The sequence below is a fragment of the Dendropsophus ebraccatus genome, chromosome 3, assembly GCF_027789765.1.
Source record: "Dendropsophus ebraccatus isolate aDenEbr1 chromosome 3, aDenEbr1.pat, whole genome shotgun sequence".
Classification (NCBI taxonomy): Eukaryota; Metazoa; Chordata; class Amphibia; order Anura; family Hylidae; genus Dendropsophus; species Dendropsophus ebraccatus.
The window spans coordinates 139,829,651-139,855,676 of record NC_091456.1 but is presented as its reverse complement, the minus strand read 5'-3'; the positions used below and the strand labels follow the sequence as shown (position 1 = coordinate 139,855,676).

Below are 26,026 nucleotides of genomic sequence, written 5' to 3'. Positions count from 1 at the left end.
CCATAGCAACTGAATGGAACGATAGCGTGCATGCTTAATTACTGCTCCATGCACATGGGGTTACAGGGGATCCCAGTTCTTGTGAGGTTGGGGTTCAAGAGGTCAAGCCCTGACCAATCAGATACTTATCCAATCACATACAGTAAGAGACGAGCGAACCTGGAGCATGCTCGAGTCCATCCGATCCCGTTTGTTCAGCATTTGATTAGCGGTGGCTGCTGAAGTTGGATAAAGCCCTAAGGCTATGTGGAAAACATGGATATAGTCATTGGCTGTATCCATCTTTTCCAGACAACCTTAGAGCTTTATCCAACTTCAGCAGCCCCAGCTAATCAAATGCCGAACGATTGGGTTCGGAGGGACTCGAGCATGCTCGAGGTTCGCTCATCTCTACATACAGTCATTGCTTATGCTGCGAATACAGAGAACTAACACTGGTAATTCTACTTGTAGCTCTGCATAAGAAGTGTTTACTTAATCTTTAAGCAATGGAAAGCTCTCCATATAAGCAAATATTTAGATGGATTGGGATTAGGTGCACTTTTCTCTCCTCCTATTTCACCGTTTTGTTATAGTCTGATCTGATGTCTACTTTACTTTTACTTTAATGACTGTTTGGAGTGAATTTTATGATTTCTTACGTCACAAGTGCCTTCAGGTATGAGTCACCCAGGGCCGGTTGTACTACATATGTAGGGGACTCCAATCACTGACGGTGACAAAGAGGCGAGACCTGATCGACAACCCAGCCCAAGTCTCTATACTAATGTGTTCAAACAGCAGAAAAACGTCAGACCGCACAGAGTTCATGCATGGAGGAATTCCTATGTAGACTGACCTTGTTGTAGCACTGTAAAGGGGTTCATACAAGTGCAATTAGATATTATAGAGAATCGAATAAGGTTAAATACTGAAACGCAGAGATGAGGGAACAGGACAACAGTAAGAAGAACGAAGATAGGAAAACAAGGCTGCTTGAAATGGGAAGAGAGAGAGCCCAGAAGATGATTGGCAATGTTAATGGACTGGTGCAGACTGTAAGGAATATAAACAGCCATGACCCTCCGACTGAAGACCACGAGATACGTAAGTCACAGCAAATACTTAATGACTCTTTGAAAGCAAATAAAATAGTTCATGTGCTGAATTTGTAGAGTTAGTACCTGTAGATGTCCTCAACTTAAATAAACTTCAAGTTCCACCTACAGCATGCTAGAAAACACTACAAATATATTATAGGTATATTATAAACCTTGCCCTGAAAATATATGCATCTTCTTTTTCACAAAGAATTGCATTGTGTAAATGAGCCCTTATAGCCATCTCCACAGTTATTAAAGACATGGTGTGGTCCAGCTACTACTAGGTTCTACAAGGGGTGTCTGCTTTGAAGCACCTTGGTGGGAAACCATAATGCTGTTACTGTAGAGATGGCTCTAATGGTGCTTTTACACAATGCAATTCTTTGTCAAAAAGGTTGATATTACCCTGTGTAATAGGACAAGCAATCAGTTGACGAACAAGCAATGCTTGTTGGCCAGACATCTCCCTATGCAGGACGGGGAAAGAGCCACATGAACGATCTAAGGATTATTTGTGCTGCCCAGTCACATGACTTGATCGAGCCTTGATCACAGACATCAGTGCTAGTTTATGAATGGTTTGAGCTGTCTAGCACAGGCATGATTCTCTTAGCAATGATTGATTCAAAGACAAATATATCAAATCGGTGCAAACACTTCTGAAACCTCATATTTATTTTAAAAGCAGAACAGCAATCTACTTGCTGTATAGCAGAGGAAAACTTCCAATAACTGAAGTTGAAGAAACACTCCACAAATTTTTTTTGTTTGTTTTTGCTTCTTGGTTGGGATTCCCCCCTAGTTAATAACATAGCAGAGCTGATAATTATCTTACCATATACTTTCCATATACAATATCATTGTTTGCCTGGGTGACCAGAGCTCTAACTGCCCAGTGTTTACTGTGTAGACTGGAAGTTACGTTCTCTGTGCATTTTTATGAGATGCATATAAAGAAAGTGACTGCTAAAGCATGGAGTAACAGCAGGATCGGTACAGGATCATATTTGGGAAATATAGCTTCTGGTAAGATGATAAATTAGTATTGATTGACAACTGTCTTTCTATAACACTGATACAAGGAATGCTTCAATCACATGGCCTCAGGCATTAAGGGCCCATGTGTGACTGCTATCTCTGCACTTTCTATGTCAAGTTTTGGCTATATCTATACAGTTGTTCCTTATAGTTACAATGGCCTTAGGTTAGAATATTTTCAACATACAATCTTTCCTGGGCCATTGAACCTTGAAGTTATACTCAACATAAATGCTACAGAAAGTCCGCATCTGTGGTACGTGTATGGCTGAATAATTTGACAAGAGTTGGCATTTCACTGGTTGCACATCTGCATTAGTGGTGTACTGGCTGTAGTACCACCTCTCCACAGTACTGCATGCTCTATATTGAACTATCTGTGCTAGGATGAGTTGCTACCAAGTGATGGTGGCTTTATACTATTTTTATGGTACACCATTAGTACTATACAGGACTATTATGAAGCTCCTGTCATCTACATCAATAGTAACTCTTTCTGACTTCTGACTCGCTTTCACTGTCTTAGTTATATGGGCATCTAGAAAAATGATGATGACTACTGGATGTTGGCAGACAAAGATTTTGCAGAGTAAAGAATAAAGAAATACTTTACAGTTCTATAACACAGGTCAACAGCATTTTTGGGGCCAAAGATATTTCAACGAATTTAGGGTAACTTTGGGGTGCTGATTATGAATATGTCATCAGTTTTGCCAGATTGGCTCAAGTTTTTGAGATTTTTTGTGAAATGTGTAAAAAGACGTAATTTGCTACACGCGCATTAACTTTATTGATATTGTCATGAATACAATAAATTTAACAAAGTAAATGTTGATTTTAGTTTATTTTAACTAGTTTTAGAAAGTAATCTTCAAAAATGAACAAGACATGAAAGATAGGAGACATTTAATCGCTGGAAAAGCGCTTTTTATATGATTTTCTTCTATGTGAGCTATTCGGGCAGTCACGCTGTAGATTCACGCTGCAGCAGTAATCAGCCATCATATGTCTGTCCCATCTGCCTTGGTACCTTTCCTCCATCACCATAATATCCTGATGAAATCTCTCCCCTTGTTCTTCGCTAAATTCTCCAAGGTTTTCTGGAAATCTGTCCAAGTGACTGTGAAGATAATGCAATTTAATGCTCATGTGTACACCCAGATTTCTAAATCTCAATAGCATGTTTTGTACCAGTTCTTCATAATTGTCTGCCTTTTTATTTCCCAAGAAGTTCTTCACTACCAACACAAAACTACACCATGCAGCAGCTTCAATGTCATTCATTTCCTTAGGAAAATTTGAATCTTTAATGAGTTTCCGAATTTGAGGACCATCAAAGATTTTTGCTCTCTCCACACCATTGGAACACCAAATTTGAAGCTTTTTCTTTGTCCTTTGCTCCATTTTCGTAATAATTCGATACATGCTTTGCACACTGTGTGGTGCCCAAGACTTGTCTTGGTCCCCAAGCACAACCCCAAAATAGGCCAAATACACTTTTTTTATGAAGTCTGTTATGTTTCTTCTATGTTTTTGCAGTGTATATTCACCACAAATGTAACAGAATGAGTCTGGATCGTTAAGACAACTTCTTCTTGATGAGTTCATGCTTTTCACTGGAAAACAGACAACAACATAAAGTTAGTGCAAAAATCAAGCTATGAACAAACTTTTAGAACACTAATTAAAGGAGAAGTCCGGCGAAAATAATTTTTTTATATGTTATTACTTATGGAAAGTTATACAATTTTCTAATGTACATTAATTATGGGAAATGCTCATATACTGCTATTTCCCTTAATTTAGTGTATCAGGAAGTGTTAGAATTATCTCTGAAGCAGTGACGTCACGACCAACGGTGTAATTCCTATGGAGTGTCCAGCAGGGGGCGCTCTATATATAGAAGTCAATGAGTACCATTGACTTCTATATATAGTGCGCCCCTGCTGGACACTCCATAGGAATTACAGTGTATGTAATGTAATGTAATGCACTGTACTGTTGTGACTTTATGAATACATTTATGGAATACTTTGGGGAGCAAGTGTCCTTGCTCCCCAAAGTATCCCATAAATGTATTCAATGAATACATTTGCAGGGCACCGAGCAGGGAGGGAGAGAGGTGCCATCTACCTCCCCCCTCCCTGCTCGGTGCTGGGAACATATACAAAGTACTACTCCCCCATTATCTGCAGATTATGGGGGAGTAGTACCTGTGCTATCCCTATCACCGCCCGCGCCGCCGCTCACACAGGGGCTGCTATTCATCGCGCCGCTGATTCCCCGCCGCCCGCGCCGCTCCTAACTACCTGCCCGCTCGCTCGCCCGCCCCGTTCCTGGCCGCCGCTCTCTGCTCATGCCGGCCGCGTCAGCCCACCCCCACCCCGGCCGGGAGCACGGCGCTTCCTGGTGTCCCCGGCCGGGATGGGGGCGGGCTGACGCGGCCGGCATGAGCAGAGAGCGGCGGCCAGGAACGGGGCGGGCGAGCGAGCGGGCGGGTAGTTAGGAGCGGCGCGGGCGGCGGGGAATCAGCAGCGCGATCGTAAGTTTGATGCCGGGAGGAGGAGGGGGAGCGGCGGGGGCATGAATAGCAGCCCCTGTGTGAGCGGCGGCGGCGCGGGCGGTGATAGGGATAGCAAAAGGTACTACTCCCCCATTATCTGCAGATAATGGGGGAGTAGTGCTTTGTATATGTTCCCAGCACCGAGCAAGGGGGGGGAGGTAGATGGCACCTCTCTCCCTCCCTGCTCGGTGCCCTGCAAATGTATTCATTGAATACATTTATGGGATACTTTGGGGAGCAAGGACACTTGCTCCCCAAAGTATTCCATAAATGTATTCATAAAGTCACAACAGTACAGTGCATTACATTACATTACATACACTGTAATTCCTATGGAGTGTCCAGCAGGGGCGCACTATATATAGAAGTCAATGGTACTCATTGACTTCTATATATAGAGCGCCCCCTGCTGGACACTCCATAGGAATTACACCGTTGGTAGTGACGTCACTGCTTCAGAGATAATTCTAACACTTCCTGATACACTAAATTAAGGGAAATAGCAGTATATGAGCATTTCCCATAATTAATGTACATTAGAAAATTGTATAACTTTCCATAAGTAATAACATATAAAAAAATAATTTTCGCCGGACTTGTCCTTTAACAAAAAACTATATTGAGAACTGCTCAGTTCAAGTACTAATCCAAAGAAATTAATGAGATGATGCGTCGCATTTACCAACAAGTGCTATAAATAAGATACCAAAAATCTCAAAAACTTGAGCCAATCTGGCAAAACTGATAGCATATTCAGAATCAGCACCCCAAAAATACCCCAAATTCATTAAAATATATTGGACACCAGTAAAAAATTTTTTTTTTGTTGACCTGTGTAATGAACAGTTTCCTAATGATAAGTCTTAAGAGACAGGTTTTATGCAATGCGCACAAGCTGGAGAACACTAGTTTTCATGCTAGTGTAAAGGGCCTCTTACAGTATCGTCAGCCGAGGAGCGGGAAAATGCCTTGTCCTCGGCTGATCGCATCCTTTGCACTGCTGAAAACTATATTGCTATCGGCTGCACATCTTCCTGATGTGCTGCTGATAGCAATGGAAACTGACAGCACACACATGCCAGTTTTCTGATGCCCAACACATAAGCAGTGCATACTTACCATCTGCCCTGCTGTGTTATCTGGCATCTTCACCTTCTTTACCCCGGGCTGACAGTGTAGGTCTGTAACGCTGTTAGCAACCGTTCTTCTCCCTGACACTAAGACACAGCAGCGGCCCGAAGAGAAGGAGTGAGCTCACAGTGTCACAGACCTACCTCTGTGACACTGTCAGCACGGGGTGAAGAAATCTTTGCTGTCAGTTTTCCTTGTTTTAAATGGCCCCATGAATGATGCAGGTAACGTTTGTGCGGCCAGGCCGCTCAATTAGTTATGCCATATGAAGGCACTGCAAATAAGCACCAAACTTGCTGATGAGCAAGCGCCAGCACTAACTGAGACCCACCCCCACTCTATGTGTTCTGTTTTGTTTTGTTCTACTAGAGATGGAATTCCCTTAACAACAGGTAGTGGACATCAGTGGTCAGGGAAGTGAGACACATAGTGGCCAAGACATTACAGCCTTTTTTAGGTTTGAGGAGTAATTTTGGCCAGTTAAGTAGGTCCTAGTATGTTTTCTGTAACATTAGCTATATAAAGGAGAAATGTTCTCTAAAATACATCATGTTTGCTGTCATTGGTAATTGAGCAAGCTGTAAGCTAGTAGCCTACTATTCATAAGGACCATGGGGGTCGGGGGGCAGAACAAATCTATACAGAATGTCCAGTGCAATCGTCTTTGAAATGTCCAAGGTTGGTTAAGCTGTAGTAGGGATATAGAGACAACATTATAGATCAGCGAAAGTGGACAGTCACTATGGGTGCAAACAGACTTTGATGGACCCAAGTTATTTGTTTAACCAGAAAGGTCTGTATCATTCTAAAAGAAAAGTCTCCCAACTTTATATTTTATGTAAAAGATAACCCATGAAAGGTAAAGCTGGTTAAGCTAAACTCAAAGAACAATAAAATAACGCATTTCAGCTAAGCAGGCATATCTGCCATCCAACTGGTACATTCTTATCTTTCCAGTTTGTGCAGGTTTCACGTTCTGTAAAGGTAAAAATTTCATCTTATCTGAAAAACAAATCAAAATTTGTAGCTTTCTTTCTCAGATTGTTTCTTTAGGATTATTATGCAGAAGCTTTGCCTCATCAAATGAGCTTCTTATTGTGTAGCAGTGTCAGATTCCAGAATATGATTTCCCTAGATATAGGGCCAGTTCACACAGAGTAAAATCAGCGGAATTTCGTGTGGAACTCTCCGTTGTGGAATCCTGCCTACCTCAGTGTGACACTGTTTCTCTTTAGGAGGGCTCGCGTGCCTCCGCTCTCCGCGGCTGTCTGCTCAAAGGGGTTACGAAAAAACGGCCACTGACTGGCTAAGCGAGCCTAGCACGTCACATCCCAGGTCCCCACTCCTAGAAGCGACCAGGGACTGGGAACTGGAGCGGATGATAGCGGACCCCAGTGCTGGAGCCGGGGAGGTAGGTGCATGTTGTTATGTTCATCCACCTCCTTCCCGACTCTTTTGAAAAAAAAAAAAAGTCTGAGCTTTTTTATGATCTTGAATAAAAGAAAATTAAATAGAAAAGAAAATTTTATTCCCCTAACTTTTTATGCTGATTTTATGTTTCAGTGTTAAAAGCTGAAATGGAGTTTCATCAAGCAGCAAGGAAAAATGATGTGGAAACTATGATGGCACTCCAGGAAAAGAAAGTGAACATCAATTCTAGAAATGTGGTAAGTTGAAGTATTATAATACTGCCAGCATGGCTAAACAGGTCTGAAAAGTCAAAACCACTGTTTGAACCTGGAATATCTTTGCAAATAATGAGGAGTGTTAGGGTATGTTCAGACCTACAACTCTACTGTGGTATACAGTGGCATAACGGCAAAATGGCAAGTCAATAAAAACCTTGGTGTACCTGCGGACCAAATGTCCCTATTAGACTACTTTTAGTTTATTGAGCTCAATAGATGCAGCACATGTATTCAGGAATAGCCTGTTTATGTTCTCCCCAAAGACAGCAACATGTTCAGCCTCCCATGCATGTTCATATACTGTATGTATAATTATATCAGTCAATGACGCGTCTTCCTGCATATGCGTATTTGGTGAGACTGGTATAATTATTTATATATGAACATCCATAGGAGGCTGCGGGTGGGCCGGGGGGGTGCTCTGTGGGGCCCGTGCTCTTAAGGACCTCACTTGCATATGTGCTGTGCATCAAAATGCTCCGAAATGGTGGGACAGACAGAAAGGAGGAGGACCAGGGCTAAACATCAGGTAAAGAGCTAAAGGGGGATATTGGCAGGTTTGTTTGCACCAACCTGCTGATAGTTCCCCTTTATAGGGGTTTGTCCAGGGTTAGAGAAAAGGCTCTCTTTTTTGACCACTTAAATGGCTATGAGCTTCTGTACTAAACATAAACAATGGTCTAGGGTGGCGCTACCCCTTAAAAAATGTATATTATTATAGTTCTAGAGATGTCACATAAATCACATTCTTCTGTTTTAGTCTTTTCTCCCAGTCGGGGAGCTTGTCTAAAGCTGCTGACTACACCATATTCATCACATTGTCTGTCATGCTTCATGTAAAATAATTCATATGTATAATTATGAGTGAAGATTTAGCAAAATTAGCAGATTTCTAACAATTCTGTGAACCTGAAAATGAGAAAGTACTTACATCATTTTTTTATGACACTGTGTGCTAGTATGTACAGTAATTTAACAATCTATGTGAAATACAACGCATTGACTGTTCTTCTTCTCTAGCTTGATCGCACTGCTCTACATTTCGCTGTAGCAGGAAACCATCATCGAGCCGTGTCCTTTCTTCTCAACCATAAAGCAAGAGTTGATATTTCGGACAGGGTAAGAGGAAAACTGCAATATTGTTAATATTGCTATTGCTGCTTGATTATAATTTAATGGTGTTGTATGAGGTTGGCAAAAGGAGGTGTGCCACCCTAAATTACTAAGCTAAAGACATTTCATGAGGCTATAAGCAATGGTTTGCCTGCCATAGGACCCATGGGCTGAGATGATGGGGAGAGTTAATTCAAGGTTTTAAAGGCAGATAGTTTCCAGAAAAAAATATACTGATGGGCTGTCCTCAGGATTTCAGAGGTTGGTGTTGGAACCCTGCCGATAAGTTATTTGCCAGAGCTGTGGTGCCAGCATACATAGTGAAACAGATCAGGAAGCAGATAGTGCCATAAATTGTGTAGTGGACAAATAGGGTTTATACAGCTTTACTTCCATTGAAGTCAATTACAGTACTTTACCATTAAGGCTGGGTTCACACAGTAATTTTTTCAGTATTTTTGCTCAGTATTTTGGTCCTCATATTGCAACCAAAACCATAAGTGGATTGAAAACACAGAAAGGCTATGTTCACACACTGTTGAAATTTAGTAGATGGCCACCATTTATTGGCAAATAATTGGTGTTATTTTAAAACATTGGCCATTGTTATGAAATAACGGCCATTATTTGTCATAAAATGATGGCCATCCACTAAATTTCAACAGTGTGTGAACATAGCCTTTCTGTGTTTTCAATCCACTTTCGGTTTTGGTTGCGATATGAGGACCAAAATACTGAGCAAAAATACTGTGTGAACATAGCCTAACCTTGCATTACCATCCTGTTCTTTCTCCAGCATGGCCTCACTGTTCTTCACCTAGCCGCGTGGTCAGCTGACCTAACAATGGTGCAGATGCTGATAAAAGCAGGAGCAAGTCAGAAGACCATAAATCAGGTCTGTATTGCTGTATCACCTATTACTGTTGTCTATTACAACTTCTCTAAGCCTCACCCCTTTTCTATAAACTTTTCACAAAGTTTTAAAAAGTCTGAAACATTTTTAAAAAAATTGTCAGCTATTGTCTATTTTACTGGTGCAATTTGAGCTGTAGGCACATTGGACTTTCTAGAAGGGAGTGACGTCCACAATCCTCTATGCCTCAGAATGACGCTTTGTGTGAAAATATTTCAGATTCCATAAAGTTAACTAATTTATTACATATTTTTTTTAATATACTTTTGTGTGATGTTACTTCTCATTTAACAAGGGGCGGGGCTTAGTGAAAAGGGGCGGTCTGTAATGTGGCAGGATTTGCCAAAACCTTGATGCATTCTAAGGCCGGGTTCACACTACGTATATTTCAGTCAGTATTGTGGTCCTCATATTGCAACCAAAACCAGGAGTGGATTAAAAACACAGAAAGGCTCTGTTCACACAATGTTGAAATTGAGTGGATGGCCGCCATATAACAGTAAATAACTGCCATTATTTCAATATAACAGCCGTTGTTTTAAAATAACAGCAAATATTTGCCATTAAATGGCGGCCATCCACTCAATTTCAACATTGTGTGAACAGATCCATTCTGTGTTTTTATTCCACTTCTGGTTTTGGTTGCAATATGAGGACCACAATACTGACTGAAATATACGTAGTGTGAACCCAGCCTAAAACATATGCCAAATGTATGAAATAGCTTAAAGGGGAACTCCGGATAAGAAAAACTTGTTTTCTATTAAAAGTACATTAAAAGTTATATAGATGTGTCTATATAATGTATTACCATATCAGTACGGTTCTGCCACACTGGTAGCTGATAGAAATCCAGGAAGTGAGGAAAAATGGCATCTGTGCCTATCCACATTGTCTCCTGTTCCCTCTGTCCCCCCCCCCCCCCCTTAGGAGGCAAAAAATCTTCCATGCCTCTGTCTCACATTGTGTGTGTTTGCTGAGATCAGGCTGATGATGCAGACAGGGGGCAGGGCGTGATGTCACAGGAGGCTTGGCTGGATCCCCCAATCCCCTGAGTTACAGGTAGAAAATACAGCGTGCTGTGTGGTGTTACAGGTAGAGAATACAGAGTGCTGTGTGGTGTTACAGGTAGAAAATACAGCGTGCTGTGTGGAGTTACAGGTAGCGAATACAGCGTGCTGTGTGGTGTTACAGGTAGGGAATACAGTGTGCTGTGTGGTGTTACAGGTAGAGAATACAATGTGCTGTGTGGTGTTACAGGTAGAGAATACAGCGTGCTTTGCGGTGTTACAGGTAGGGAATACAGTGTGCTGTGTGGTGTTACAGGTAGAGAATACAGCGTGCTGTGTGGTGTTACAGGTAGAGAATACAGTGTGCTGTGTGGTGTTACAGGTAGAGAATCCAGCGTGCTGTGTGGTTTTACAGGTAGAGAATACAGCGTGCTGTGTGCTGTTACAGGTAGAGAATACACCATGCTGTGTCATGTTACAGGTAGAGAATACAGTGTGCTGTGTGGTGTTACAGGTAGAGAATACAGTGTGCTGTGTGGTGTTACAGGTAGAGAATACACCATGCTGTGTCATGTTACAGGTAGAGAATACAGTGTGCTGTGTGGTGTTACAGGTAGAGAATACAGCGCGCTGTGTGGGTGGGACAACAAAGAAATGATAAAGTAATGCAAATAATTCAGTTACACAATCGTCGGTCGCCCACCGCGCACCGCTATTCAACCGTAGTGATGGGCGGTGGGGGAACGATGATTTTAGGTCTGGTCCTAAATGAACGATCAGCCGATGACATGATCATCGGCTGATCGTTCTCTCTATTTCACCGAACGATAATCGGCCGAATCGGGCCAAATGGGGCCGATCCGGCCGATTATCGTTACTGTGGAATAGGACCCTAAGTATTAGATTTAGTAAATCCAGTCCATTATAGGGAGGATTTAGGAGTAAATTAAATGTAATTGAAAGGCTTTGCAGAGGCAGAAGCTATTCTAGCATATATCTGAGCATTGGATCATTCACACCTAATAACCTTCATCCAAGACATATTTAGTGTGAAGTATATGGGGAAAATGTATCATATAAAAAAATAATATATCATTGTGTTTTGCAGGATGGAATGAATGTTTTGCATTTTGCTGCTCAGAATGATAAGAATGACATAGTGGATTATCTGCTGAAGGAGCTGCAGCTGAAAGACTTAAACATCCGGGATGCAGTAGGTGTTCTACTTTATATCAGAGTAATATGGATGAATGTTTGAATCTGTAATACTGCCGTCTCCACCTGACAGCTGTCATTTGAGGTCATTGGACCCCTAGTCAGGCCAGAACATGCGGCTGTTAAACTAACACAACAATCTGTCTGTGTGACAACCATAACCTGCATTCTAAAGATCCCCACATGAATAGCTGGTTTGGCCATCTATATATGGGAGTCTCCTGAGACTCCAGCAACAGATTATGTTGGTGGAGATAGGGGTTGGGGTTGATGGAAAATCACTACTCAACTCCTTTGTTCTCAGACAGATAAGCCACCACCAACAGAGCTGTCTGGCTGTGGCTTACCCCTCCCCATAGAGAGCACAAGAGTGGCTGATGTTCCTGTGTATGCGTATGACAGCAAATATAACTGTTGTCTGACAGTTATTAAAGGTGTTTGACCGAATATTCTGCTCAAACATAACTTTTCATATGTTGCTTCCCATGGTGACACTAACAATACATTATCTATTCAGTCTCCTTCCCCCAGTTCTGTGTTGCAGCTTTCTGCTGAAGACACCAAAAACTGTGTGTGAGCTGATTTAAACAAGTCCCTGGCAGGCTGTACCTGCAACTTTGTAGCTTCTTTGTAATGCTGGGTTATTCTGAGGTCAAGTTGCTAATGAACTCACTGTGATTAATCCTCCCAGCATTACAAAGTTGCAGATAGGGACTTGTTTACATCAGCCGCCTCAGAAGGAATGGGGAGATAGAGAGAAAAGCTCACATACAGAATGAATTGCTAGTCTCACAATTGGTAGCAACATATCAAAAGTTATGTTTGAGCGATTTATACCTCTTTAAGCCCCAAATGCAGAGAAACTTCTTAAGGGTAGCTTCACACGTACCGGATCCGCAGCGGATTTCATGCTGCGAGTTTGCAGCGAAATCTGCCATGGATCCTGTAGTGTGAAGCTGAATGGGTCCCATACACGCTTGTATGGGACCCTTTAACCCCCCGCCGCCCTCAGCCCCAGCCCCGAGCATACAGTACCTGCTCAGCGCCGCGGCTGTGTGTGACGCTCTCGGCTCCCCTTGCTCCCCATCAGCCAATCAGTGCATGGCAGCCGGTGCCGCGGTCCTTTTTTTTGAACCGCAGCCCGATTCCCGCATACGGAGCCATCCCTTTTTAAGCTAAAAATACTAATAATACTAACAATAAATTCTGACAAAAATTAATGTGAACCCAAACCAGTCTGTATTATAGTCCAGAGCTGCATTCAAAATTCTGCTGGTTGTGACCAGAAACAGTGAAGGAGCTGGTTAAGAATGACATCCCTTATTGCTGTAAAACAGGATATACAGTAACAGGGTCCTTCTTAGTTTTTATATGGCGGCATACAGAATGCAGTACATCAGAACTGGGTCCTTCCAGCTGACCTAGAAGCCATTTGTTCTGTGTAGTGTTGGATTACTATATATCAGCCTCCCTCCATGTAAACAGAGCACAATACACCTCTTTAGTAAGAGCTGGGTGTACAGAGTGTAAAAGGCTTCCAATATTGGTTCTGTAAGGTGTGTCTGACTCCTTTGTGACATATCTGCCGGTCACAGTATTTCTGAAAGGTGCTTGTGGTTTATTGTACAGATAGGGCCCTATTACATAGAGCGATTAATGTACCATCGGGCGAATTATCGTTCCATGTAAACGTAGCATTAGGTCAGATCATCAATACTTCTATCATGGAAAATCTGCAGTAACCCCCCCCCTCACTGCAGTTTAGGACTGGCTTCAGATTCTCAAATCCACCCAATGTGGACATATCATTTACATCTGGCATATAAAGTTGTGCAACTTGGTTAATCATTTACTTTGCTTATCTTGTACTACTTCAATTACATGGTTTGAATCCATGAATAAAACTAAATGTTAAATGGGTATTCCAAGTAAGAACACCCAAGTGCCAGATTGTAAGGAGTTATTCAACCACTGGGGACCCTTTGTGCTCTTGAGAACAGAGCCCTGATTCAACGTCTTTTTATTGGTCCTGCTACCCCATGAATTGTCTATGAAGCTGCTGAAGGTAGCGGAGCATTGTACTCAGCTGTCTCCGGCAGCTTCATAGGCAATAATTGGGGCTGCAGCATGCATGTAGGACTTGTTGCTGCATAAAAAAAAAAAAAAAATCCAAAACTTGGGTTCCCACTCTTGAGATTGAAAGGGAGGGGGGAGGGGATGTGGATAAGTGTTCTAACTCTGAACACTTCTGCTACCACTGAGCAGCGCATTGAGGAAACTTATAAGGGGGCTCCTCCTCTTAAATGATGTGGATTCATAAACAAATAACTTTTATTTCTTCACAAAACTTTTCCTGTGTAGCTGTTTCACTGGGTGTGGGGATGTCGATATACATCCAAAGTTCCGCCAAGATCAGGTTGTGCCAAAGTAACTGTCAACTATCGTCTGTCCCACCATGCTTCTATGTGTCTCACAGAGATTGCCGTCAGATTTTACATTGAGGCCTATGAGCTTCAAGTACAACTCTGTTTGATATATATGTATAACAATATATCATTTTCTAACTGCAGAGTTTTTTTTTTTTTCTTTTTTTCAGAAAGGCAGAGAACCCTTTCATCTGGCGGCTGAGAATGGGCATATTAACATGATCAATAATCTGCTTTCTATGGGACTATTCACATCTCAGGAAGACAAGGTGTAGTATTGTTCTGTTTGGCAGCAAGAAATAGTGAATTATGGTACATATGTCATGGTGACAGAAGAGTATGCTCCAGAGAATTAGTAGATTGCTTGAATATTCTTTAAAGTCACCTAACAAGTTTTTCCGGTTGTTTTGTTACATTGCCACCAGTGCTAGGTGTGTGTGTATATCTTATATATATGCCAATAAAATGTTCTTATAGGGGGATTTCCAATTCAAAAAGGATGGACAAACTATTGTAATAACATTCACATAGTCAGTCAGCAATCTTTATTAAGACATTAGTAAGAATATAGAAACTTTTTTGACTCCTTGGTCAGATTTAAACCCTATGGTCCTATTGCCTATACTTCTGTAGTTCCCTGGGCAAATACAGATAGACTACCGAGCTAAACCTCTGGACTGACGTTCAAAGTCCAAGCATGGGTGGAAACATATGAAACATTTTTTCATCAATTCCTAAGTGTTAGAAACACCCAGCAGCTTACTTCTAGAAACAGCGCTACCTCAGTCAATGGGTTGTGTCTGGTAATTCAGCTCAGATCCATTTTAGTGAATGGGGCAATCCTACAGAAAGAGAGTGAGAGAGTCTTCCTGCTGCAGCAGGGCTGTGCACTAGAGTGTCAGTAGAGATAACAGGAGTGGACATTGCACGGTAATAGAGACCAATGACCATGTAACAGCTCACTTTCATGCTCATTGTGACTAATGGGCTGTAAATAGATAGATAATGGCCACCATGCACTTAGAGACTCGTGTGGCCTTTAAAGAGAACTCCTACGGCTTCTATTCTTGTGTACAGTAAAGTTTCTGATTTTATTTAAATTTTCTGACATTATTTTGCACCATCCCAAATCCGTCACCCCCTTGTGCTTTACAAACCATCTAGTCAGCTTTGCTATTCTCCGGTGAGAACACTTGTCCTTTTATAGCTCCTATTAATAATTCATAAACATCTGCAAACATTTTACAAACTTCTGCTGAGATCTCAGAATTTGTCGCTAATTTGTAGTCATTTTTGTTCCCCATTGTGCCTGTGGTAGGGTTAGTTCATCTTAGTTAACACGTACTATATCGGCCTTATACTGTATCTGTACTATATATACCTGCTGTATCTATTCTGAGGGTAATGTGAACCATATTGGTTTCTATTACCGCTGCATGACCTGGAACATGTGGGAAGCTTCTCAGTACAGATGGGAAAGAGGAATGTATATATATATATATATATATATATATTCATTCTACTAATATACAGTTAGAACCAGGTTGGATGATGTCTTGTGTGATCACTTCATTGATTATTGCTTTTCATGTTTTCTTGCTATAGAGTGGTAACATGGCTCTACATCTGGCTGCTGCTAATGGTCATGCTGTAGTGGTGCAGGCCCTGCTGGATCGTTTTACTGAAAAGGACAGGCCAAATAAGGTATATATGACCATGATGGATATCTAGAAAGAACACCTTCAAATATGCTGGGTACTGTATTTTGAGGATGAGCTTATATCAGACCCGCTACAATGGCTATACAGGACCGCAGTAATTGAGATCCTTATTCAGAGTGGTCTCCAAAGTTTAGTTACCGATTCACTTTTGAGGGATACATACCTATAATTATCCAAAAGTCCAACTAACTATGAATATTTCTCAACACTTCTTTTTAAAGTGGTTTATGAGACTCGGGAGAATGCTAGAAATCTCTAATAATGAGCCAATGTTTTTAATACAATTCCACTTTGGAAAATCTGCTTCTTCATGGATGGCTTCCATTCCTGTTGACTACAACTTAAACTGTTCACACATATTCATAAATTAATCCTTTTTTTATTTCATTGGCAGAACAAAATATTAACATTTGGATGGTGTCACTATAGGGAGGGGTAAGCCACAGCTAGACTGCTTTGACAGTGGCTTATCCCTTCAAGTACAAAGGGGTTGTGTAGTGAAAATCCATCATGTCTGACCCCCATCACCACCAATTTGGCCAACTTTAATATGTAATGTATGAGGGCCTTAAGGAACTACAGGATGATAATATTTGTATACATTGTTTTTTCTGAATAGTCTCTTTATTGTTCACTAGGCAGGGGCCACACCGTTTTATTTGGCAGTTGAAGGAGGACATGAGGCTTGTGCTGATCTTTTACTGCAAAATGGAAGTGACATCAACACTCTAAATCTTGTATGTATATTATCTTCTATTTTAACTCTAGAAACTATAGAGCTAATAGCCTATAGAGATAGGCGGGATACCACAGGGACCTCATAACAGAGGGAAAAGTGATTCCTTATGGTTGGGTGGAGCACTCACAGCTAATTATTATCTTGGGGGAAAGCAATCTACACCATATGAATATATCTTCCCCTAAAACATTATATAAGCCATTAGTCCATCAGATTGTTCACACTAGCCTAGCTATTCATCCTGGCTTATAGATAGGGGGCAATGAGAATGGATCATCCTATATGACATCTATATGCTGTAACAGGTCATATGGAGAGAGGTTATCTTCATGAGGCAACCCTTTAAATTTACATATCCCCTAAATTAATCTTTTTTGTAGGGACAGTCCCTACTTTTAAGCCTAGTCCCTCTGTCCCACTTTGCCTCTACATGTCCCTTCTTTTGACCTAGGAGTTAGGTTTGCATTAAAGGGGAATTCTGGCATTTAACTTTTTTCTCATTATTGAACAATTTAACACACATTACAAAGTTATATAACTCTCCCCCCCCCCCAGAAGTGACCTAGGGGTTAGGTTTGTTTGACATTGTTATATTTGACATTGACATATAATATAAGTTATATTTGACATTGACAGTTAAACACATTTGTAATCCTGTCTGCGGTTCTGCAATCACAGACAGAGTTAGTGATGTGTGAATGAGACCAAAGGCTGCAGTCACACATACAGGAACTGCAGCAGATTTGCAGATATCAGTGTAACTAAATGCATCACTCTGCAGCAGATCCTGTATGTGTGGATGCATCCTTGAATTTAAAAAAGCATAAAAATGGCTTTAAAATTTTCCTAGAGTGAATGACAAGTGGCTGTCCAAAATGTTGGGAGGTATGCTTATATAATGTGAATATGTGATGTGGCTATGGGGGCCTGGCACATTGCCTGAATGTCTTTCCTTCTATCAAATGTTGAGAGATATGGTTTATATTCTTCAAGAGGTAGTTCACCAAAAATTCTTCTAAATCAACTAGTGCCATAGAGTTGTAATTTTCTTCTTTTAAAAAAAATCTCAAGTCTTCCAGTATTTATCAGCTGCTGTATGTCCTGCAGAAAGTGGTATTCTTTCCAGTCTGAAGAGTGTTTTTGATGGGGATTTGCTACTGCTTTGGACAGTTCCTGACATGGACAGAGGTGTCAGCAGAGAGCACTGTATCAGACTGGAAAGAATACACCACTTCCTGCAGGACATACAGAAGCTAATAAGTACTGGAAGACATGTTAAGACCAGTTACGTTGAAAGAAATTGGGGGGTAAACTATCCCTTTAAACCATACAATAAATACCAAATAAAAGTGATTTATTCAGTTTTTTTTTATAAAGTATCTCAATGTTTAATATCATAGTTTTTGAAGAATAATAACTTGTATTTTACTTTCCATCTTCAGGAAAGATACAGTGCATTACATATAGCAGCAGAAAAAGGTTACATATCCCTGGTCAACTTTCTTCTTAGAAACAACTTCGATTTGACACCATTCCCTAATGTAAGTAACTACATCAATATTATTGTTTACATGGTAATTGTAGTTCACTCACCCACAAAGGCTTCTATTTGCTTTTTTAGGATAAGAATACGCCCATGCATTTGGCCATTCTCAATGATCATATGGATATAGTGGATGTTCTCATGGATGCTGGATATGAATTTAATGCCACTAACAAGGTAAGTAATGCCTAATCCAGACGAAGGAGCTCATTCATTAAATCAGTCTCTACAAGCAAGACTGATCCTTAACAAATTACCTTCATTTTCTTAATTACTGTAGATAGATAAAAACTAATTGTAATCCTTCAGCGTGCAATTATACTTTGAATAGGTAAAACCCCAACATATAGTGGTACCATGGGGATGTACAGTTGTTGCAGTCAATTTTTTGCATCTGGGAATAAAAATTAAGCATAACTGCAGATAATAAAAATAAAACTATATACAGCTCCTATGAAGACTTATGCCTAGTGTGATGTATCCTAATCTAATTTCTAAGTAGAAATATGAGGTACTGTTGGAGGAGGATCAGACAACAATTAAAGTTTGCTTGTAGTCTGTAACCATAGAAACACATAGGTCTATTTTACGTGTCTTTCTTTACAGAGACTACAGACTCCTTTGCATTTAGCCACTGAGCTCAAGAACACTGATTTGGTGGAAAAGCTTCTTAAGGCTGGTTGCGAACTTAGGATTGAAGATAAGGTAACAGTATGCAGGTTTTTTGAAACACAAAACATATTGTTATCTGTCAGATTATACTTATTCTTCTATAACATTTCTACTATGCATTTTATCTGGGTTTGCAGCAAGGTAAAACGCCACTTGGTGCAGCAGCAAGAAGCAATCACACCCTCATTGTGGATATGATTATCAAAGCTGAAAGATATTATATGTGGGTAGAGGTAAGAATTATTCATTATCCATTCTCATCCGACCCTAAGGGTAGGTTCATACTGAGGAATTTTCACGGATAATGTCAGCGGAATTCCGCTGTCTGTCCGCGCACCTTTCCGCATGTCCGCGCGCCTTTCTGCCGGCTCCATAGACACCATTCTATGGGCCGGCGTATTCCGCTATAGCGGAATACGCCGGCCTATAGAATGGTGTCTATGGAGCCGGTGGAAAGGCGCGCGGCCGTGCTCGCGGACAGACAGTGGAATTCCGCGGACATTATCCGCGAGAATTCCTCAGCATGAACCCACCCGAAATTGGGAAAGGTTTACCATGTTTTACAAGCTAAGTTATTAGTTTATGTAGGTAAACTGAGGTATGACACTATGAATACAGTATAATGTTGTGAATGATGGCGAAATCAACTAACACACCTGGGTAAACTCTCCTTCTGGAGAGTTGTCTGGCTTGGCTTACATTCCCAGTCATGTCCTAAGGCTTGAAGGGGAAGCTACGTCCAAAAGGTGTCTTCAGAGAGATGCTTTGCACATCTTTACATATTGTCCTTTAAAGGCAGCCGAACGGTCATTCTGCCGTCAATAATCTGTCCTGTCCCTCGTCCCCATACACAGGAACGTTCAGCACGGCTGAGCTGTTCTGTGTTCTCTATATGGGGCGGGTTGTGACACAGTGAGAATGCTTTACCTGGGAAAATCACCACCCACCCCTATCTCTATTAGTGGTGGTTATTTGGGAGAGCCCCATACAGCTTTTACCAGCTGCCGAATCCAATGCAAGTAGCGGGTACGGGCAACAAAAGCATAAGGTGTATGGGGACCTTTTGTCTCCATACAGGTTTCTTACTCTCCTCAAAGAGAAACATTATCCCATTGGTCACTCAACACACTGTCACAACCAAAAGCTTATAGGAGCTGAAGTTTTAGAACTGATGGACAGCTATAGGTTGGAGAACACAGCTTTAATATTTCTAGATTAAAAAGAATTCTGAAAATTGTGCTCTATGTCGAATAGTTTCTAGATTAACCCCATCACGACCCAGAGCGCAACTGTACAGCCTGGGTCCGGTAGGGGAATTCAGTTTACAGAAGCAGATATAACCAATAGGGCAACTCATAAACCTCTATTGACACCTCTCTATTTTTTTTTCTATGACCTGGTCAGCACCAGCGCATAGATCCCAGTGGCGTGGTCCATTTTTAAAATCACCACTCGCTTTGTGCCGTCTGCGCCACTGCACTAAGAAGCCATATTTGCCTATCAAGAAACCAGTGCAAATGGCGGGAACCGGGCATTGATTTGAAAAACGGACAGCACCACTGGGATCTACGCACCAGCCCTGATCAGGTGTCATAATTTTTTTTTTTCTTATTTAGGTAAATGATATATCGACTTTATTATTTGGATTGTCTCATCTGATTTCTCTCCTTTGCCCTGCTTAGAGCCTTAAGGATGATGTTATCCATGAGGAACCTGTGACATTCAAACAAGATCACTCGTCACAGACACGCCAGATCCGCACAGCTCTCTGGAATTTAGCGTATCAACAGCTGAAGCCCGATGAATGGAAGAGGCTGGCGTTGTTGTGGAATTTCACAGAACAGCAGATTAAAGCTATTGAGACGCAGTGGACAGGTAAGCAACTATGATTCATGACTTATTTTAGCCTGCTGTGTTTTTATGGCAGGACTACAACAAGGAGGCATGGGTCTCCATATACTGCAGTATATGAACCCAAAATTAGCATGACTAAAAATTACAACTTGTCCCTCAAAAAATAAGCCCTTATATGATCTCAATGAAAAAAATCAAAAAGTTACAGAATTCGGAAGGTGACAATAAAAACGTATGTCACGGGAAGAGGTTAAGGTCACATATCGCCATCAAGAGCTATGTAAATCGCTCACTAGCTTTGTGTGTTTTTCAACTTTAATTTTGTGTGTGACTCCAAATCCAGGCCCCCATTGATTTCCATTGATAATTTTTGTGTGATTTTGTTGTCAGCACATTCAACTTTGTACAGGATAGAGTATTCAATGAGAATATTTCATTCAGATTTAGGATGTTTTTTTGAGTGTTCTCTTTATTTTATTTTTTTAGCAGTGTGTGTGTGTATATATATATATATATATATATATATATATATATATATATATATATATATATATATATTCAACGAGTAAAGATCAATTCAACTACCCCAGGAGCTAAGGCTGAAGGTGGCTATATATGAGGGAAAATGTATTATTACATGCTGGTAATTTATATAAATGGCCTGGAGTCTGGATCCACTAGAAGTTCTACTATGGTTTATAACATGAGGTTCCATACTGGCAACATCAAGCAATGATATACAATAATTATTTCTCTTCTCTTCCAATAACAGGTAAATTCAGCTACAAGGAACATGGTCACCGGATGTTACTCATATGGCTTCACGGCATCTTACTGCAGAAAAAGAATCCAATCAAGTCTTTATATGAAGATCTGGTGGCCATGGGGCACCTACAGATGGCAGGTTATTACATAGTCACACTTATCTTAACCCCTAGATTACCCTGGGCGTACCTGTATGTCCTGGGCCACCTAGGGGTGTTCAGAGCGGGGCCGCGCACCGGCCCCGCTCTAAAGCACCACGGTCCCGGGTGCCGCATGTAGCCCGGGACCGCGACTATTAGTGGGCACAGTCCGATTGCCGTGCCCGCTAATTCAGTAATCAAATGCAGCTGTCAAAGTTGACAGCTGCATCTGATAACCATTTGCAGTCTTATCCCTGGTGTCTAGTGGGGGGATCGCCCCCCGTGATGCGATTGCGGAGGGGCGATTCCCGTGTCCTAGCCCGGCCGGGGTCTGCGCCATAATGGCGCTGATCTAGGCCTGGCACTCAGTTGTTTTTGGCTGCAGCAGCCGAAAGCAATCGAGTGCTGATCTCATGGATCTATGCAGTATATCTATACTGCATAGATCTCAATGAGAGATTAGTGTACTTATACTAGAAGTCCCCCAGGGAGGCTTCTAGTATAAGTGTTAAAAAAAAAAGAAGTGTTTTTATTAATGAAAAGCCCCCTACCCTAATAAAAGTTTGAATCACCCCCCTTTTTCCATGTTATAAATAAAAATAAATAAATAAACATGTTTGGTATCGCTGGGTGCGTAATTGCCCAAAATATAAATTTATCACACTCCCGATCTCGCACGGTAAGCGGCGTAAGCTCAAAAAAATCCCAAAGTGCAAAATTGCGCATTTTTGGTCGCATGAAATCCAGAAAAATTGTAATAAAAACCGATCAAAAAGTCGCATATGCGCAATCAAAGTACCGATAGAAAGATCACATCATGGTGCAAAAAATGACACCTCATACAGCCCCATAGACCAAAGGATAAAAGCGCTATAAGCCTGGGAATGGAGCAATTTTATGGAACATATATTTGTTAACAATGGTTTGAATTTTTTAAAAGCTATCAGATAAAATGAAAGTTATACATGTTACATATCGTTGTAATCATAACGATTCGAGGAACATATATAACAAGACAGTTTAACCCTATAGCAAGCGCTGTAAAAACAAAAAACCCTCCAAATAAAAAAAATGTTTTTTTTCAATTTCACCACACAATTAAAGCGACTCTGTACCCACAGTCTGACCCCCCCAAACCACTTGTACCTTCAGATAGCTGCTTTTAATCCAAAATCTGTCCTGGGGTCCGTTCGGCAGGTGATGCAGTTATTATCTTAAAAAACAACTTTTAAACGTACAGCCCCATGCCCTACGGGTGTGGCTTAGAATATCTGTGCCCTAACTTTGCACCGCACCTACGTCCCTGCTCCCCACCCTCTTCCTCATTAGGAATGCCACTGGAACATTTTCTCCATGCTGAACATTTGCAGGTGTCTTAACAATCCAGCCCATGTGCCGGCCTGACACAGCTGAGGAATAGGAGACTATCTGCCTGGAGCATTGCTAATGATGAAGAGGGCGGGAAGGAGGGACATAGAGGTTGTGCCAGCCTAATGCATACACAATCTAAGCCCCGGCTATTGGGCACGGGGCTGCAAATTTAAAAGTTGTTTTTTAGGACAATAACTGCATCACCTGCCAAACGGACCCCAGGACAGATCTTGGATTAAAAGCAGCTATCTGAAGGTACAAGCGGTTTGGGGGGGTCAGATTGTGGGTACATAGTCACTTTAATTTTTTCCTGCTCCTGCAGTTTACCTTATGAACAAATTCAGCCTGTCATTGCAAAGTACAATTAATGGCGCAAAAATAAGGGCTCATGTGGGTTTTTAGGTAACAGAAATTCAACTGCTATGGCCTTTTAAGCACAAGGAGAAAAAAACGAAAACGCAAAAATTTAAATTGGCCCAGTCCTCTAAGGGTTAATATTAGCATAAAGCTTCCTCTTCCTCTTCATGTGTCTTCCTGCAGTTCTGCTGATTCATTTAATGGCTCCAAACCTTGCAGTGTTAGGCCACGTTCACATGGCATAAGACACCTGCTATTCTGTGACCCAGCCGGGCCACAGAATGGATGCTGGCGCATCCGTGCGCGCCCGCATCCTAATTCCCGGCCGTAGTGTATACGGAGTGTATTCAGTGCATTCACATACAATGAGTGCTGTATAACACCCGTGATTTCTACAACACATACATCATGTGAACATGGCCTTATGGTGCGTTTACAGAGAGATTTATCTGACAGATTTTTAAAGCCAAAGCCAGGAATGGATTTGAAAAGATGAGAAATCTCAGTCTTTCCTTTATGGCCTGTTCCCTGTTTATAATCTGTTCCTGGCTTTGGCTTCAAAGATCTCTCAGATAAATCTCTCTATTATTCCCCATTATATGTAAATTCACCATTTATTAACCTATAAAGCTGGTAATTTTAAAGAGAGTCAGCAGCACTGTGCTGCTTTACATAAAAGTCCACTTTAAAAGGTAAATATTAACAGCAAGACCTGTCACCTTTCATACTGGAAATGTACAAGGCTTTCTTGTAAAGCTGATTAATGTTCAGACCTCCAGAAATATGCTCTGATCTGTAGGTAAATCTGACAGCAAATGTTCAATTTTACAGATTTTTTTTTTTTTAGCCTTCTTATAATCTTTTTTTTTTTCTTTTGGGCTATTTTGTGGCCCTTTTTTCAGCCATAATTTCTTCCTGTTTTTGGGCTACTGCAAAAACAACCAAAATGGCTATTTGGGCAATTTATGGCCCAAAATACATAAAATGTGGGCTGCGAACAGTTGAAAAAAATTGGTATATCAATCAATTTTACAGCCGTAAAAATGATCGGCAATCAACAATTTAATACACAGTCAAAAAAAAAGAGAGCTGTATTTTGGGCCTGACACCTAATGGCTGTAACAATTATCGGCATAAATGTGTTTTTGAACAAAGGGCCATTTTGCTATTGTGTTCCACAGAACCACCAAAAAAAACACCTGTTTATTTACCCATAAACATCTACGGCCGTTGTTTTAAAAGAACAGCAATTATTTGCCTTTAAAAGACGGCCATCCACTCAATTTCAACGGTGTGTGAACATAGCCTTTCTGTGTTTTCAATCCACTCCTGGTTTTGGTTGCAAAATGCTGAGCATAAATATTGAGCAAAAATACATAGCCTTCCTTTGTAAGCAGGCTGCTTTGCTATGGAAAAGCATATAGCTGCTAATTCTTAGCACTACTAGCTCACTTATTTTGTTTCAATCCATTCTTCTCTTCACAGAAAGATTCAGAGTAGAGAGCACTGATGGCGTGGAGCCCAAGAAGTGCACTATCTCCTGATATTGGATGGAAAGACTATATAAAATATAGAACTGTATGGACTAAACAATGACATCACATTATCAGAGTTTGTCTATGCACCATGACCAGACAACAGACCTGATCAGCGATGGTTTGCACATTCCTAATTGTATGTAATGTTATTCCCTGTGGTGTTCTTGTATTTCTATATGTGGTAATCCATATAGAATCCAATATATGTTATCTAGGTAATGTATTGTTGTAAGTCTTGTATTATTATGTATAGATATCATGAATATTGTGTGATAAGAAATTCCTAAATATCAATTCCAGTTTTGCCAGAAGCAATTCTTTTAATAAAATAAAGTGCATATTGAGGAATCCCACAACGCACTTCGAAAGAGCGTATTCACACAATCGGGTTTTAAATGGCAAATATTGACTACAAAGCCAGGAACAGATCATATGTACTGTAGATGCCCCATACAGTAAAAAAGAAAGACTCAGACAACTTCTGTATCCAAACCTAAAGCTGTGTTCACACTGCATCTCAGAAAAATCGCATGAAATGACCTGCGTATTCAGTGCGTAATTTACGCTGTGTTTTTTATATATACATAATACGCAGGTCAATTAATGCCATTTTTCTGCATCTAAAATCACAGGGGCGTATCTGCGATTTTCTTGTGTTTTTTTGTGCGTAAAATCAGCAGCGATACGGTACGTGTGAAGCTACCCTTAAAGTGTATATTAGAGATAAGTGGATTTACAGTAATAATGAAGCAAAGCTCTTTGTTATCTCTGCAGTCTACTCATCAGCCGGCTGCCTTTTATCTGACTGCCGCTCCTCCCTGGATGCTGGGAAAAGCTGGATCCAGTGCTAGGAAAAAAAGTTTCCCAGGACTGGATCCAGTATTTCCCAGGACCCGGGGAAGTTAAAGTTAAAAGGCAGCTGGTTGATGAGCGGATTGCAGAGATAACAAAGAGCTTAGCTTCATTATTACTGTAATATTTGCTCATCTAGTGTGTGTATATAACAGTTATTAAAAGAAAAAATTTCCACAATCTTCTAGAAATCCTGCAATTTTTTTTGCTCTTTGTGCTCCTTTGCCACATGACCTATGCCCATCAGAAAAATGGCAAACTGTTGAAAATTGTGGCGCAATCCCCATATTTTTTG

General features: G+C 40.9%; 1 protein-coding gene across 3 annotated transcripts; it reads left to right on the top strand.

The window, feature by feature from the left end:
• The first annotated feature begins 737 nt into the window (after positions 1–737).
• ANKDD1B (ankyrin repeat and death domain containing 1B) lies at positions 738–25,613 on the top strand. 3 transcript variants are annotated; one of them, XM_069964631.1, is made up of 16 exons: positions 998–1,086; positions 3,660–3,760; positions 7,378–7,481; positions 8,523–8,621; positions 9,412–9,510; positions 11,647–11,751; positions 14,350–14,448; positions 15,785–15,883; positions 16,539–16,637; positions 18,082–18,180; positions 18,261–18,359; positions 18,789–18,887; positions 18,992–19,087; positions 20,537–20,729; positions 21,481–21,612; positions 24,827–25,613. In XM_069964631.1, coding segments are annotated over exons 2-16 (1,482 nt in total). In that variant the 5' UTR covers positions 998–1,086; positions 3,660–3,759; the 3' UTR covers positions 24,886–25,613. The 3 variants fall into 3 exon arrangements, with proteins under 3 accessions (XP_069820731.1, XP_069820732.1, XP_069820733.1); XM_069964632.1 differs by lacking the exon at positions 3,660–3,760 and adding an exon at positions 7,050–7,225 and having other exon boundaries at positions 1,030–1,086; XM_069964630.1 differs by lacking the exon at positions 3,660–3,760 and having other exon boundaries at positions 738–1,086.
• Positions 25,614–26,026: the final 413 nt, after the last annotated feature.

Coding starts and splice junctions, on each gene's coding strand:
- ANKDD1B (XM_069964630.1), top strand. CDS start 924: ATGAGGGAACAGGACAACAGTAAGAAGAACGAAGATAGGAAAACAAGG. Junction 15,884..16,538: donor AAAAGGACAGGCCAAATAAG/GTATATATGACC, acceptor ATTGTTCACTAG/GCAGGGGCCACACCGTTTTA. Junction 16,638..18,081: donor ACATCAACACTCTAAATCTT/GTATGTATATTA, acceptor TTCCATCTTCAG/GAAAGATACAGTGCATTACA.